Raw genomic sequence first — 16630 nt, 5'->3', positions numbered from 1 at the left:
TTCTAGATATTATTCCTCTGTTAGTTATATTTGTTGGAAACATCTTTTCCTAGTTTGTAACTTGATTTTTATTTCTTTTCCATGGTACCCTTTGATGAACATTTAAATAATGTAACATTGTCAATTAATCAATGTTTTCCTTTATAGTTTGTGCTCTTTGTGCCACATTTAAGAAATCTAAGTACTGTCACAAAATATAAAATATTTTCTTCTGTTCTTTTCTAAATATTTTTTAATGTTTTACTTTAACATTTGAGTCTTTAATTCATTGGAATTAATTTTTTATATAATGTCAGGTATGGATCCATATTCATTTCTTTTCAAACAGAGAACTAATTGTCCTCATATTATTTACTGAATGGTTCATTCTTTTCCCACGGATCTGCATGTTGATGTTGACCCAAATCAAGTTTCTTATGCATGTGCACACTCTATTCTTTCCATTGCTCGATTTGTTTATTTCTGTACCCAAACCAAATGATCTCTTATTGATGATTAATCTCGATGTTTTGTAGGGCAAGCCCATCAATACTGTTCTTTTTCATGAGTTTGTTAGCTATTTCTGGCCCTGTGTACTTTCATTAAATTTTTTCAAAGAGCTGAATGTCATTCCAATTCTCTCTTGGACATTTATCAGTCTTGCTTTCTCCCCACCATTTCACTGAATCTGCTGTTACAAAGGTTTCCAGATACCTTCCCCCACAGGTCAATCCTTAGTCTTCATCTTACTTGTCCTCTTAGCAGACTTACACATAACTGTTTACTCTTTCTTTCATGAAATACCGTCTTCACTCCGCTTCTACAATATTGCATTCCTGTTTTCTTTTTCATACATTCTCCTGGTTTTTCTCCTCCTTTATTAGTGGCACCATTGAGTTTCCTTGGCTAGATTCTTCTTTTCCTAACTGCCAAATGCTAGAAATCTAACCACACTATTCCCAAACAACCTGGAGCTCAATTCTTAAATCTTTGTTATTTTCTATTTATATTCACTCTATCTCATCTCTGGTCCCACAGCTTTAAGACAGCAACTTCTAAATGTATATCTCTAGTTTAAATTTTTCTTTTGAATCTCAAATTCACGTATATAAATGCCTACCTGATACATGCAGTTGGATGTCTGCTGGATATTGTATACCTAATATGTATCTTAAATGTAGTATTTTAAACTGAGGTTTTATAATTACTCCTCTAAGCTGCTCCTTCCCTAATGTTCTCCATCAGCAAATAGTTTTCTCATTTGTCAAATGGGAATTGGACAATGATACCTACTTCATAAGGGTATTACAAGGATAAAATAAGATGTAAGCTAAGTGCTGAGCATAATGCCTGGTTCAGAGAAAGCCACCCAATAAATATTGTTCACCCATTTATTCGGCAAATACTTGTTGAGTACCTATTTACTGAGTACTGTTTAAAATATTAGTAATAGAACACAAAACAGAAGTCCTTACTCTTGGGGAACTTATAGTCTATCTAGCACATCAGATGGTGAGAAAAGCCATAGGGAAAAATAAGGTTAAAGAGGAGCATAGGGAGTGCTAAGGGAACAGGTACAATTTTAAACATGACAGTCAGGGAAGGCCTCCCTGAGAAAGTGATATTTGAGCATGGACCTGCAGGAAGAAAGAGCAGGAGCCGTGTGGACATGTGGGGGAACAACATTCCATAAATGGAACCGAGCAACTGCAAAAGTCCTGAAATAGAAGGGGACCTGTATACCTAGTAAGGTGAGCAAGAGAGCTAATTATAAGCTTTTCAAGGCATAGGCAATCTCATACTACTTTTATATATCTGCTAACAGGGTACTGGGCACTCAGTAAATATTTACTGCCTTGTCCTTAAGTCCTCAGATCATTTGTCTTATACCTTGTGAAAAATTTTGTTCCTGAGCCAAGATTTCATTTCGTTCTTCCAAAATCTGCATCAGGGCAGCTTGGAGTTTAGGTGGTAGAATTTCATCCTCATCAGATACCTTAAGAGAAGAAATTGAGATTTTCCATGAACTTTGAGAGTCTCAAACATGCACTAGTAAGAATCCCCAAAATTCTACAGATGACTTTGTATATATTGTGGTTGAACTTTAAGTCTGAGGCTTCTTTCCCTATCTTGAGCAGAATCCATGATGTTTATGGTGGATTTTGATTATATTAAGAAATACACTTCATAACACGTTCTGTTACTTTTCCACTAAATATCTCTCATCCATGAGTCTTATGCTGTATTACAAAGATCACTGTCAAATAAATGGTCTTTCAAATGTGATGAGCCAATTGATTTTGAAAAAAGACAGTCTTGGCAAACATTCTTTCATTCTGTGTCCAGTGCTCACAAACCCATACTGAGGTCACATACAGGACTGCTTTAGGAAGGCTTTACTAACTTTCCACTCCACTTCAATATCCAGAATAAATTACTTCTTTTTTCCCCTTACAAATTTTTATTACACCATTTCTAAAACTTTATGGATATGTCTGCTCCCATCCCTGCCACTAGACTATATGATACCTGAGGGCTCAAACTTGTCTCACTCACCTTTAGATTCTGACTAACAAAATCTAGAAATAATCAGCACTGAGTGCTTGTTAAATTTAATTAAGCTAGAGGCTTATATGTCAACCTATCTGGACTTGAAGGGAGGCTTACCAGTTTTGAGAATGACATTTATTCTGTTTCCTTCTTCCTTCTTTGGGACAGACAGCTATAAACCCAAGCCAAATTTTTCAGGTCAGTCTGACCATAGTGTCAAGTCAAGTATGTGTAGGAACTAAAAGTCTTCCCTGAGTCATCTTCTCTAAGTACTTTCACATATCTTCTCTCCAATTATCCCCAAACATTATGTAATCACCTACTTTGTCACTCACCTCCTGTAAGAACTTGTCTGCACAGAGGTCAACTATCAGCACCTATGGGATAAAGGAGCCAGGTAAGTTAAAGCAGTAGCCATTCATATTAGGCACTCCTAGATTAGGAAGAGTGGTTTGATTCTTTCAAGTAATGGGAATAGTTTTAAACAAAATTAACTTAAAGCTGTAGCCCACTTAAAAGTTAACTCATTAACACATCAACAAATAAATTTCAAGTAAAAAAAATGATGGTAGACAAATTTATATATTGAGAGACTAATCAAATGCCATGGGTAGACTTTATTTGGAACCCAATTCAAATAAACTAGACTCAAAATATGGGAGAGAGGAATGGGAAGGGGTAAAGACTGGCTATAACTTGGTAAATACTGAAAAGTAGGGTGATAATATTTACTTTACTTTTTTTATTAAAGTATCACTGATATACAATCTTATGTTGGTTTCAAATATACAACACTGGTTCAACAGTTACCCATATTATTAAATCCTCAACCCATCTAGTGCATTCACAATCTTATACGTAGTAAGATGTTATAGAATCATTAACTGTAGTCTCTGTACTACCGTCCCTGTGACCAACTTGCATTGTGATTGTGAATTATTGGGCCCCCTTTTCCCCTTCACCCTGCTTCCCAACCTGCTCAAACCCCAACCCCTTGGTAACCACTAGTCACTTCTGTTTCTATGAGTCTACTGCTGGTTTGTTCCTTCTGTTTTGCTTTGTTTCTATATTCCACAAATAAGTGAAATCATTTGGTATTTGTCTTTCTCTGCTTGGCTTATTTCACTCAGCATAATGCCCTCTAGATCCATCCATTTTGTGGCAATTGGGAGGATTTCTTTTCTTTTTATGGCTGAATAATATTCCATTGTGTATATGTACAACATCTTCTTTATCCATACAGCATTTGATGGACACTTACAATGCTTCCATATCTTGGCTATTGCAAATAGTGTGGTGATAAACATAATGGTGCATATAACTTTTTGAAATTCTTAGGAGTGGAATTACTGGGTCAAATGGTATTTCTATTTTTAGTTTTTTGAGAAACCTCCATAATGCTTTCCATAACAGCTGCATCTATTCACATTCCCACCAACAGTGTAGGAGGGTTCCCTTTTCTTCACATCTTCACCAGCAGTTGTGGATTTACTTTACTCTTTTGTTTACTTATATATATATATTCAAAATTCCAGAATAAATATTTAATAAGAAGTTAATACAAAAATCATTTCTATACACTAACAATGAGCTATCTGAAAAAGAAATAAAGAAAACAACCCAATTTTCAACTGCATCAAAAACAATGAAATACCTAGGAATAAATTTAACCAAGTGGGTGAAAAATTTATATACTGAAAGCTCTAAGATAATGAAGAAATAAATTGAAGTCACAAATAAATGGAAAAATATTCTGTGCTCATGGATTGGGAGAATATTGTTAAAATGTTCATAAAACCCAAAGCAATCTACAGAGCCAATGGCATATTTTCAGAAATAGAACATACAATCCTAAAACTTCTGAAGAACTATAAAAGACCCTGAAGAGCCAAGAAATTCTGAGAAAGAAGAACAAAACTGGAGATGTCACACTTCCTGACTTCTGTAGTAGAAATATACAGTGACCTGAAAGCTATAGTAATCAAAACAGTGTGGTATTGAACTAAAAACAGACATCTAGATCAATGGAATAGAATAGAGAGTGCAAAAATAAACCGACAGATACTTGATTCATTTCTCTCTTCATGAGAAAGGAGACAAGATTATGCAATGGGGGAAGGAAGTCTCTTCAGTAATAGTGTTGGTAAAACTGGATGCATAAAAAAAAAGGAAACTGGACCTTATCTTATACCATACACAAGCGTCAACTAAAAATGAATTAAAGGCTTGAATATAAACTTGAAACCATAAACCCCTAGAAGAAAACATGGGGTATAAGTATCTTGATACTGGTCTTGGCAATGATTTTTTTAAACTTGATACCAAAAGCAAAGGCAACAAGCACACACACACAAAAACAAGTGGGATTACATCAAACTAAAAAGCTTCTGCATGGCAAAGGAAACCATCAACAAAATGAAAAGGGAACCTACAGAATGGGAGAAAATATTTGCAAATGATATATCTATATCTAATAAGGGTTTAATATCAGACAACTCAATAGCAAAGAAACAAGCAATCCAGTTGAAAAATGGACAGACAGTGGACCTGAATAGACACTTTCCAAAGATGACATGCAAACGGCCAACAAGCACATGAAACTGTTCAACATCACTGGTCATCAGGGAAATGCAAATCAAAACCATAATGAGATATCATCTCACACCTGTTAGAATGGTAATCATCAAAAAGACAAGAAATAATAAGTGTTGGTGAGGATGAGGAAAAAAGGGAATCCTTGTATACTGTTGGTAGGAACGTAAATTGGTGCTACTGTGGGAAAAAGTATGGAGGTTCTTCAGAAAATTGAAAATAGAACTACCATATGATCCAGCAATCTCACTTCTGGGTTATATCCAAAGGAAAAAACATTATCTCAAAAAGATATCTGCACCCCAATGTTCATTGCAGCATTATTTACAATAGCCAAGATGTGGAAGCAACCTAAGTGTCCATCAATGGATGAACAGAGAAAGATGTGGTGTGTATACACACATATACATACACAGGAATATTACTGAGCCATAAAAAACAAAGAAATCCTGCCATTTGCAACACTATGGATGGGCCATGGAGCATTATGCCAAGTGAAGTAAGTCAGGCAGAGAAAGCCAAATATTGTCTGACCTTACTTCTATGTGGAATCCAGAAAAACTGAACTTGTAGATACAGAGAACAGATTGGTGGTTGCCAGAAGTAGAGGGTGGGGAATGGTCAAAATGTACAAATTTCTAGTTACAAGGTAAATAATTCCTGGGGATGTAATGGAAAGGTGACAACAGTTAACAGTACTGTATTGTGTATTTGAAAGTTGCTAAGAGAGTAGGTCTTAAAAGCTCTCACCATAAGAAAAAAAATTTTCTAACAATGTGAGAAGATGGATGTTAAACTCACTGTGGTATGTATTTTGCAATATATACATATAGCAAATCATTATGTCATACATCCTAAACTAATAGAGTATAATATGACAATTATGTCTCAAAAAACTGGGGGCAGGAGGAAGTTAATCTGCATAGAGTAATGGAGAACAGTCTTTTCAATACATAGTACTGGGATAGTTGGCTAGACACATTTAAAAAAATGCTCCCTATTGCCCATCATATACAAAAAAATAAAATCCCACCATTCATAAATAAAAATTAAAGGCATAATACTAAAGCTTCCAAAACTCCTAGAAGATAATGATGGAAGGTATCTCCACAAAGTTAATAAAAAGAAAAACTTAAGAGGGGGCTCAAGATGGTGGCGTGAGTAAGGCAGCGGAAATCTCCTCCCAAAACCATATATATTTTTGAAAGTACAACAAATACAACTATTCCTAAAACAGAGACCAGAAAATAAAGTACAACAGCCAGGCTACATCTACATCTGCAAGAACTCAGCATATCATTAAACGGGTAAGATACAAAGCTGTGACCTGGAGGGACCCGAGCACTCCCCACACCCCAGCTCACTGGGGGGAGGAAAAGAATCAGAGTGGGGAGGGAGTGGAAGCACAGGACTGCTAAATAACCAGCCCTAGTAATCTGAACTGGGAGCACAGACACACATTGCATGGTGTACTGGATATTAGAGAAATGGAACAGTAAAATCCAAGATGGAGACTGCGAGCAGGTCCCCACAGCCGGCTCCCCTGGGACAAAAGAAAAGCGGGCACTTTTTAAAAGACTTAAAGGGACAAGGGCTTAACAGCTGGAAAAATCATCCCGGCACACTCAGCCCAGCAGGCTGAAATCTTAAGGAACTTCAGGTGCCCTAACCCCCTGGTGGGTAACGCAGCCCTGAAGCCCCTCACAGTGATAAGCAGCCTGCCATTCATTACCCACTAGCTGGTGCTGCAAGCAAACTGGCTGACCCACCACAGCTGCAGAGCAGCCGGAGAACAGCCCTGTCCACAGCAACCACACAGAGTCTTCTCCCAGCATGCAGCTAACTGGGACAGACTCAGAGGCTGCTACCAGTGTGCAACTGCCTGGTATGGACAAAGAAAGCCAGAGCAAGGTCCAGAAGGCACGACAGGGTGCCATTCTTGCAGGAGAACACACCCGGCGCATCTGCGAACCCCCCGCAGGGCCCTAGGCTATCCTGAGGGCCACCCTGACCACGGCAGCTCAGGAGATTATCCTAGAGACTGCTCCCATGTGCAGGTAATCAACACAGGCAGGAGAGAAGGGCAAGGCGACCAACAAGCAGGAAAGGACTTTGTTCTCCCAGCTGACACACACACCACCCGCCTGCGACCACTTCTATCGCCATGAAAAAGCAGAATAATTTGGTCTAGTCAAAAATTGCTCAGACAACCCTAGAGAGAGGGCTTGGTGAGATAGATATAACCAATCTTCATGAAAAATAATTTAAAATAAAAGTCATAACCAAGCTGATGGACCTGCGGAGAAATATGCAAGAGCTAAGGGATGAAGTCCAGAGGGAGATAACGGAAATGAAACAATCAATAGAAGGTCTTAAGAGCAGACTGGATGAGGTGCAAGAGACTGTTAATGGAATAGAAATCAGAGAACAGGAATACAGAGCTGAGGCAGAGAGAGATAAAAGAATATCTAGGAATGAAAGAATATTAAGAGAACTGTGTGATGAATCCAAACGGAATATTCGTATTATAGGGGTAGCAGAAGAAGAAAAGAGAGAAAAAGGGATAGAAAGTGTCTATGAAGAAACAGTTGCTGAAAACTTCCCCAATCTGGGGAAGGAAACAGTCTCTCAGACCACTGAAGCCCACATATCTCCCAACACAAGGTACACAAGGAGGACAACACCAAGACATATAATAATTAAAATGGCAAAGATCAAACACAAGGATGAGTATTAAAGGCAGCTGGAGAGAGAGAGAAAAAAGATCACCTACAAAGGAACATCCATCAGGCTATCATCAGACTTCTCAATAGAAACCTTACAGGCCAGAAGAGAATGGCATGATATATCTAATGCAATGAAACACAAGGGCCTTGAATCAAGAATACTGTACCCAGCACAATTATCATTTAAATTTGAAGGAGGGATTAAACAATTGCCAGAAAAGAAGAAGTTGAGGGAATTTGCCTCCCACACATCACCTCTGCAGGATATTTTAAAGGGACTACTCTAGATGGAAGCACTCCTAAGGCTAAATAGATGTCACCAGAGAAAATAAAATCAGAGCAAAGAAAGCACACCAACCAAATACTAACAAAAGGCAAAAAAATAAAATCAACTATCCACAAAAGCAGTCAAAGGAAACACAAAAGAGTACAGAATAAAACACCTAACATATAAAGAATGGAGGAGGAAGAATAAGAAAGGAGAGAAATAAAGAATCATCCGACTGTGTTTATAATAGCTTAATAAGAGAGTTAAGTTAGTTAGATAGTAGAGAAGCTACCCTTGAATCTTTGGTAACAACGAATCTAAAGCCTGCAATGGCAATAAGTACATATCTATAGATAATCACCCTAAATGTAAATGGACTGAATGCACCAATCAAAAGACACAGAGTAACAGAATGGATAAAAAAGCAAGCCCAATCTATATGCTGCTTACAAGAGACCTCAAACCCAAAGACATACACAGACTAAAAATAAGGGATGGAAAAAGATACTTCATGCAAATAATTGAGAGAAAAAGGTAGGTGTTGCAGTACTTGTTTCAGACAAAATAGACTTCAAAATTAAGAAAGTAACAAGAGATAAAGAAGGATATTACATAATGATAAAGGGGTCAGTCCAACAAGAGGATATAACCATTATAAATATATATGCACCCAACACAGGAGCACGGACATATGTGAAAAAAATACTAACAGAATTAAAGGAGGAAATAGAATGCAATGTATTCATTCTAGGAGACTTCAACACTCCATTCACTCTGAAGGACAGATCCACCAGACAGAAAATAAGTAAGGACACAGAAGCACTGAACAACACACTAGAAAATATGGACCTAACAGACATCTACAGAACTCTACACCCAAAAGCAGCTGCATACACATTCTTCTCAAGTGCACAAGGAACATTTTCCAGAATAGACCACATACTAGGCCACAAAAAGAGCCTCAGTAAATTTAAAAAGATTGAAATTGTACAAACTTCTCAGATCACAAAGGTATAGAACTACAAATAAATTGTACAAAGAAAACAAAAAGGCTCGCAAACACATGGAGGATTAACAATATGCTCCTAAATAATCAATGGATCAATGACCAAATTAAAACAGAGATCAAGCAATATATGGAGACAAACGACAATAACAGCACAAAGCCCCAACCTCTGTGGGACGCAGCAAAGGCAGTTCTAAGGCGAAAGTATATAGCAATCCAGGCCTATTTAAAGAAGGAAGAACAATCTCAAATGAATAGTTTAAAGTCACAATTATTGAAACTGAAAAAAGAACAAATGAGGCCCAAAGTCAGCAGAAGGAGGGACATAATAAAGATCAGAGAAGAAATAAATAAAATTGAGAAGAATAAAACCAAAGAAAACAAGAGCTGGTTCTTTGAGAAAATAAACAAAATAGATAAACCCCTAGCCAGATTTAAGAGAAAAAGAGAATATACACACATAAACAGAATCACAAATGAGAAAGGAAAAATCACTACAGACTCCACAGAAATACAAAGAATTATTAGGGAATATTATGAAAAATCTACATGCTAATGAGCTGTATAACCTAGAAGAAATGGACAACTTCCTAGAAAAATACAACCTTCCAAGACTGACCAAGGAAGAAACAGAAAATCTAAACAGACCAATTATCAGCAATGAAATTGAATCAGTAATCAAAAAACTACCCAAGAACAAAATTCCTGGACCAGATGAATTCGCTGCTAAATTTTATCAGACATATAGAGAAGACACAACCCATTCTCCTTAAAGTTTTCCAAGAAATAGAAGAGGAGGGAATACTTCCAAACTCATTCTATGAATCCAGCATCACTCTAATACCAAAACCAGGCAAAGACAACACAAAAAAAGAAAATAACATACTAATATCCTTGATTAACATAGACACAAAAATACTCAACAAAATATTACAAACAATTCAAAAATACATCAAGAGGATCATACACCATGATCAAGTGGGATTCATCTCAGGAATGCAAGGATGGTACAGTATTAGAAAATCCATCAACATCATCCACCACATCAACAAAAGAAGGATCAAAAGCACATGATCATCTCCATAGATACTGAAAAAGATTTTGACAAAATTCAACATCCATTCATGATAAAAACTCTCAACAAAATGGGTATAGAGGGCAAGTACCTCAACATAATAAAGGCCATATATGACAAACCCACAACCAACATCATACTTAACAGTGAGGGGCTGAAAGCCTTTCCCCTAAGATCAGAACAAGACAGGGATGCCCACTCTCCCCACTTTTATTCAACATAGTACTGGAAATCCTAGCCATGGCAATCAGACAACACAAAGAAATACAAGGCATCCAGATTGGTATAGAAGTAAAACTGTCACTGCTGACAGATGACATGATATATACGTAAAAAACCCTAAAGACTTCACTCCAAAGCTACTAGAACTAATATCTGAATTAAGCAAAGTTGCAGGATACAAAATTAATACACAGAAATCTGTTGCTTTCCTATACACTAACGATGAACAAACAGAGAAATCAGGAAAACAATTCCATTCACAATTGCATCAAAAAGAATAAAATACCTAGGAATAAACCTAATCAAGAAAGTGAAAGACCTATACCCTGAAAACTACAAGATACTCTTAAGAGAAATTAATGAGGACACTAACAAATGGAATCTCATCCCATGCTCTTGGCTAGGAAGGATTAATATTGTCAAAGTGGCCATCCTGCCTACTACAGATTCAATGCAATCCCTATCAAAATACCAACAGCATTCTTCAACGAACTGAAACAAATAGTTCTGAAATTTATACGGAACCACAAAAGACCCCAAATAGCCAAAGCAATCTTGAGAAGGAAGAATAAAGCGGGGGGATCTCGCTTCCCAACTTCAGGCTCTACTACCATAATGAAGACAATTTGGTACTGGCACAAGAACAGAGCCACAGACCAGTGGAACAGGATAGAGAGTCCAGATATTAACCCAAGCGTGTATGGCCAATTAATAAACAATAAAGGAGCCATGGATAGACAATGGAGAAATGACAGCCTCTTTAACAGCTGGTGTTGGCAAAACTGTACAGCTATATGTAAGAGAATGAAAGTGGATCATTGTCTAACCCCATACACAAAAGTAAATTTGAAATGGATCAAAGACCTGAATGTAAGTCATGAAACCATAAAACTCTTAGAAAAATACATAGGCAAAAATCACTTGGACATAAACATGAGCAATTTCTTCATAAATATATCTCCCCAGGCAAGGGAAACAAAAGCAAAAATGAACAAGTGGGACTCTATCAAGCTGAAAAGCTTCTGTACAGCAAAGGACACCACCAACAGAACAAAAACACATCCTACAGTATGGGAGGATATATTCATAAATGACAGATCTGATAAAAGGTTGATATCCAAAATATATAAAGAGCTCATGTACCTCAACAAACAAAAAGCAAAAAATCTAATTAAAAAATGGGCACAGGATTTGAACAGACAGTTCTCCAAAGAAGAAATTCAGATAGCCAACAGGCACATGAAAAGATGCTCCACATCGCTACTCACCAGAGAAATGCAAATTAAAACCACAATGAGATATCACCTAACACCAGTAAGGATGGCCACCATCTAAAAAACAAACAACAACAAATGTTGGCAAGGATTTGGAGAAAGGGGAACCCTCCTACACTGCTGGTGGGAATGTAAATTAGTTCAACCATTGTGGAAAGCAGTATGGAGGTTCCTCTAAAAACTACAAATAGAAATACACAAGAATTCCACTCCTAGGAATTTACCCTAAGAATGCAGCAGCCCTGTTTGAAAAAGATGTATGCACCCCTATGTTTATTGCAGCACTATTTACAATAGCCAAGAACTGGAAGCAACCTAAGTGTCCATCAGTAGATGAATGGATAAAGAAGATGTGGTATATATATATATATATATATATATACAATGTAATATTATTCAGCCATAAAAAGAAAACAAATTCTACCATTTGCAACAACATGGATGGAGCTAGAGGGTATTATGCTCAGTGAAATAAGTCAGGCAGAAAAAGACAAGTACCAAGTGATTTTACTCACATGTGGAGTATAAGAACAAAGCAAAAACTGAAGGAACAAAACAGCAGCAGACTCACAGAATCCAAGAATGTACTAACAGTTACCAAAGGGAAAGAGACTGGGGAGGATGGATGGGAAGGAAGGGATAAGGGGTAAAAACGGCATTACGATTAGCAGACATAATGTGGGGGTGGGTGTATGGGGAGGGCTGTACTACACAGAGAAGACAAATAGTGATTTTGTAGCATCTTACTACACTGATGGACAGTGACTGTTATGGGGTATGTGGTGGGGACTTGATGAGGGGGAGTCTCGTAACCATAATGTTGCTCATGTAATTGTTGATTAATGATACCAAAAAAAAATTTGAGCAGCTCACACAAAAAAACCTATTAACCATAAAGGAAAAAATAATTCTGATCACATTAAAATTAAGAACTCTGCATTAAAAAACACCATTTTGGAGAATGAAAAGGCAAGCCACAACGGCGCTGATAACAAGAATATAAAAAGGCTTCTTACAAATCAATGAGGGTAAATAATCCAGGAAGATAGATAATGAATTTTATAAAAGATGTTATTCAATTACCAATAAATATGTAGAGAGATGCTTACCCCCAATAGTAATCAAGGAATGCAGATTAAACCACACAAGAATACCACTACACACCACCAGATAGGCTAAATTACACAAACTGATGATAACAAGTGTTGACACGTCACAACTGCTTTGGAAAACAGTTTGAATTTATTACTAAAGTTGAAGATATGCCTCCTATGACTCAGCATTTTCATTTCCAAGTATATAACCACAGAACTGCATGCATATATGTACCAAGTGTCATGTACAATAAATTTATAGCAGCGTTACTCATAATAACCCCAAACTGGAAACAACTCAAATGTCCATAAACTATAGAATGGATAATGGATTTGTGATATGGTCACACAAAGGAATACTATACCAATTAGAATGATAGACTACTGTTAAACTCATCAATGTGGATGAATTTTACAGATAAAATGTTGATCAAGAGGCCAGATTAAAAATACATATACACTGTTTGAATCCATTTATAACAAGCTTAAAAAGCAGGCAAAGCTGAACTATATTGTTTACAGATACATGCCTAATGTGTAAAACTACAAAGAAAAACAAATAAATGAACACCATAAAAGTTAAGAGAGTAGTTACTTTTGAAGGGGGCAGGGAAGGGAACAGTGATTAGGAGATGTGATAGGGACTTAGGTGCCAGACACTGTTTCCATTGCTATAATGTTTCCATTCTATTCGAGTGTTGGTTATATAAGCATTTACTTTGTGATAAGTCACTGAGCTATACATTTTGCTTTGGGTACTTGTCTATACGTGTACTGTATTTGAAACAATTTTTTTCTTGAAATATAGTTGATGTACAATCTTACATTGGTTTCAAGTATATGAAATGATTTTTTAAGTTAACCCAAGTAATTTTTGTTTGATTAAAAACAATAAGACCTTCCTTTCAGAATAACACAAGAATGAGCCCATGGTTCACTATTATAAATAAGATACAACTTTGGATTCATGTATACTACAGAATTTTTCTCACTTTAATAAAAAGATACAAAAAATGATAACATATTAATAATAATATGTTAATATTAACTAATGACAGCTCCATCACTCTTAAAGATCACTTATTTTCATTTGACAGTGCTCCAATAGGTACTATTTCTTCCACCTTACCTCTTCAATGGGTAGGTCCTGGAGCTGTGGTAAAGAGCAAGATAGGATTCCAATAAGGAATGGAGTAGGTGAGCACACAATGTCGATCATAGATGCTGGCAGGACTGGGATATAGGTATGCTGCCAGGTGAATGGATACAGGGTGGCAACCACAGCATGGCCACATTTTGACAGGGTGCTAGCCAAAGAAAGCAAATGGTGTCACGTACAGAGCAACATATGGAAGTGTTTCAGATATTATGTTACAGAATTACAAACTGGTGCTGGTTAGTGATCACAGATGAACAATTCTGTGATTAATCATTAATTTTTAACATTTTACTTGAAATTTTAACAACACTGAAAATCTTTGATCTCAATCCAGTTCTTTTCTACAATTTATATTGCTAAAAATTGGTGTATAGTTAGAAAAGCAATACCAACCTTTAATAAGTTTATGTAAAACACATTTAGTAAGGTAAATTAATAAAAACCCCAGAAAGTCACTGCTATAGCCTAATACAAATAGTTTTTGGATTATTTACCAGTTGGTATCCATGTCACTATAGCATTAGGTATTTGAGATCCTACAGTTTTTTAATGTGTCCCAATTTAAAAACAGTAAGAATAAGTAAAAAGCTAGTAGGAAGTGACAGACGATATTTATCTCTCACCTGAGGCTGTTGGCAACAAATATTACCCTCCGCTCCAAAAGGAGAGAGGCACAGACCTGGATGAGATGAGACACACTCAGGCACTTAAAGAGACATTCAAAGTCAACATGTTCCAGTCGGGAATCCAATGGTCGGCAGAGTTCAATTGACTGAAATACAGAGATTTAAATCAGGGGACTTGGGGTTGGAAAACAATCCCTAATGACACCACCAATGGATCCTGTCATTCTTTTACAAGTAAAATTCAAGAAAAAGGGTCTGCTGAGAACAGTTTGTGAAGCTGCCTGCACTAATCTCAAAACCTAACACCTTATTTTTGTGTCATAAATTTCTGGTACAATCCGTTATGCAACCTGACAATAGTAGGTATCTTCTTCATTTATCATACTGAAATTGTCATTAAGAAGAGGCTCAATCTAGGAATGGCAGAAAACCTCTGCTTCAACCATCTCACAGATTAACTGGCTATTTCTCCAGTGCCTTTTGGAACTAAACCATATTCTGCACAGTTTATGGAAAAGGGAAAACTATGCCTTGAGGCTTCTGGAAGTTCTATTAGTATAAAGCCTGCTTTTTGGCAACTATCAAACCTTTTCATAATGAGCAACTTACCCCATCTCCAGCCCCAGGGAGATAGCTCTTAACTGTGATTGTGCGTCCAGGAGCTGGGAAAGGAGCTTCCATGACACTTCGCATGAAAGGGTAAACGAGGGCTGGAGACATTTCTCTTCTCTTCTCCACTTCATCCAGAATCTATACGCGTAAAATATGTTATTAGGGATTCAGTTGAAAAACAAAAGAATCCTATTAAAGAACTGCCAAACTTGGTGCACAAACTTGAAAATAACACCAACAGATTTTAAGAGAAAGAAGCTTTTGCCAATGAATAAAATTCATTAAAGGTATTGTATCTCTTGGGGATATCTTTTCATCCCTAAGAAAAGTTACTAAAATAAATCTATTTTTAGAAGAGGAGACCCTTTTTTTTCACTAAGGTAGAGGCAAAGAAGATGACACGGACAATGACATCCTGCAGTCTGGTGTCCAGGAAAGACATGAAACACGATCAGCTTCAGACAATGTTCTCCTTTGAGTTGGGAGGTTTAGAAAATGAAAATGAGGATGACATGGCAACTGCACCTGGATTAGAGATCTAAGTTTAAGCCTTCAAACCTGTGGTTCTAATCGGGGAACCCTTTCTAAAGAAGTATGTTAAAGCCTATGCCACTTAATATTGTCCAGTGAAGTCATCAGAAACACACACTCAGAGCCTGGAAAGAACACTACTTTTCAAAGGGCCCATTCTCTACTCACCTTTGAAAAAAGGTTGAAGCAGCCTAGGCGACTGACCATGCAGTATACCTCAGGGAGTCTCTTTCCTTTGCCTTCTGGCTGAAAGAAGAAAACAACAGGCAAAAATTAATCATCACAAGGCTTTACTAATTTGGACTATTAAAACTCTTTTAATACTCTTTAGTACAGAGTAGAAACCAAGGCTCTTATCCCAATGGACACAGAAAGATGGGAAAATGCTGAAAAATGATAGCATGATTTATTCCAGGTTTAGCAGAATAAATCCACTAAGAAGAAAGTAATTCTGAGCTTCCTTGATTGGCTCACTGTACTCCATTCCTTGATATACCCAGACTGATATTTAGCCACTACGTCAGTGGTTCCTTCATCTATTATAAAGAAACAAATAAAATAAATCCATGCCTTTTTATTCTGGAACACTCTGAGGAACCCCACCCAGCTTTGCTCTTACTGTTTAAAGCTAACACAGCTTCTTCAGTAAATACACAAATCATCAGGTGGCCCTCAAACTCATTCAGAGACAGTGTTTCTCAAGTTCCTAGTTTGACTCTACTACTCCTGACCAACCCTGCCTGTAGCGCAAGTCTGGTACTTACCAAGAGCTTCTTACAGTAACCAAACCACCGGCTCCCATCTTCACCAGTTAAGACAAAGGAGAACGTCTCACTGAAAAAACAGTCAACAGTTTGAGATCCAAACAACTGCTATGATATTCCTCATTGAACAAACAACTGAAAACTAGAGTCCA

General features: G+C 37.0%; 1 protein-coding gene across 5 annotated transcripts in view; it reads right to left on the bottom strand.

Moving 5' to 3' along the window:
• The window catches only part of DENND2C (DENN domain containing 2C), an 82367-nt gene that overhangs the window by 12049 nt on the left and 53688 nt on the right, over positions 1–16630 (bottom strand). For 4 of the 5 annotated variants that reach the window (XM_017661807.3, XM_017661811.3, XM_037020007.2 and 1 more), the window contains exons 10-16: positions 16479–16548; positions 15883–15960; positions 15181–15321; positions 14569–14717; positions 13916–14093; positions 2865–2906; positions 1870–1975 (exon numbers count right to left, since the gene is read on the bottom strand). In XM_017661807.3, coding sequence (XP_017517296.1) covers positions 1870–1975; positions 2865–2906; positions 13916–14093; positions 14569–14717; positions 15181–15321; positions 15883–15960; positions 16479–16548 — 764 coding nt within the window. Of the gene's footprint in view, positions 1–1869; positions 1976–2864; positions 2907–11686; positions 11750–13915; positions 14094–14568; positions 14718–15180; positions 15322–15882; positions 15961–16478; positions 16549–16630 lie in introns of those variants that run through there. The other variant, XR_012130271.1, reaches the window with a different exon arrangement.

The sequence above is a fragment of the Manis javanica genome, chromosome 4 (genome assembly GCF_040802235.1).
Source record: "Manis javanica isolate MJ-LG chromosome 4, MJ_LKY, whole genome shotgun sequence".
NCBI lineage: Eukaryota > Metazoa > Chordata > Mammalia > Pholidota > Manidae > Manis > Manis javanica.
This window is presented reverse-complemented; position numbering and strand designations above follow the sequence as displayed.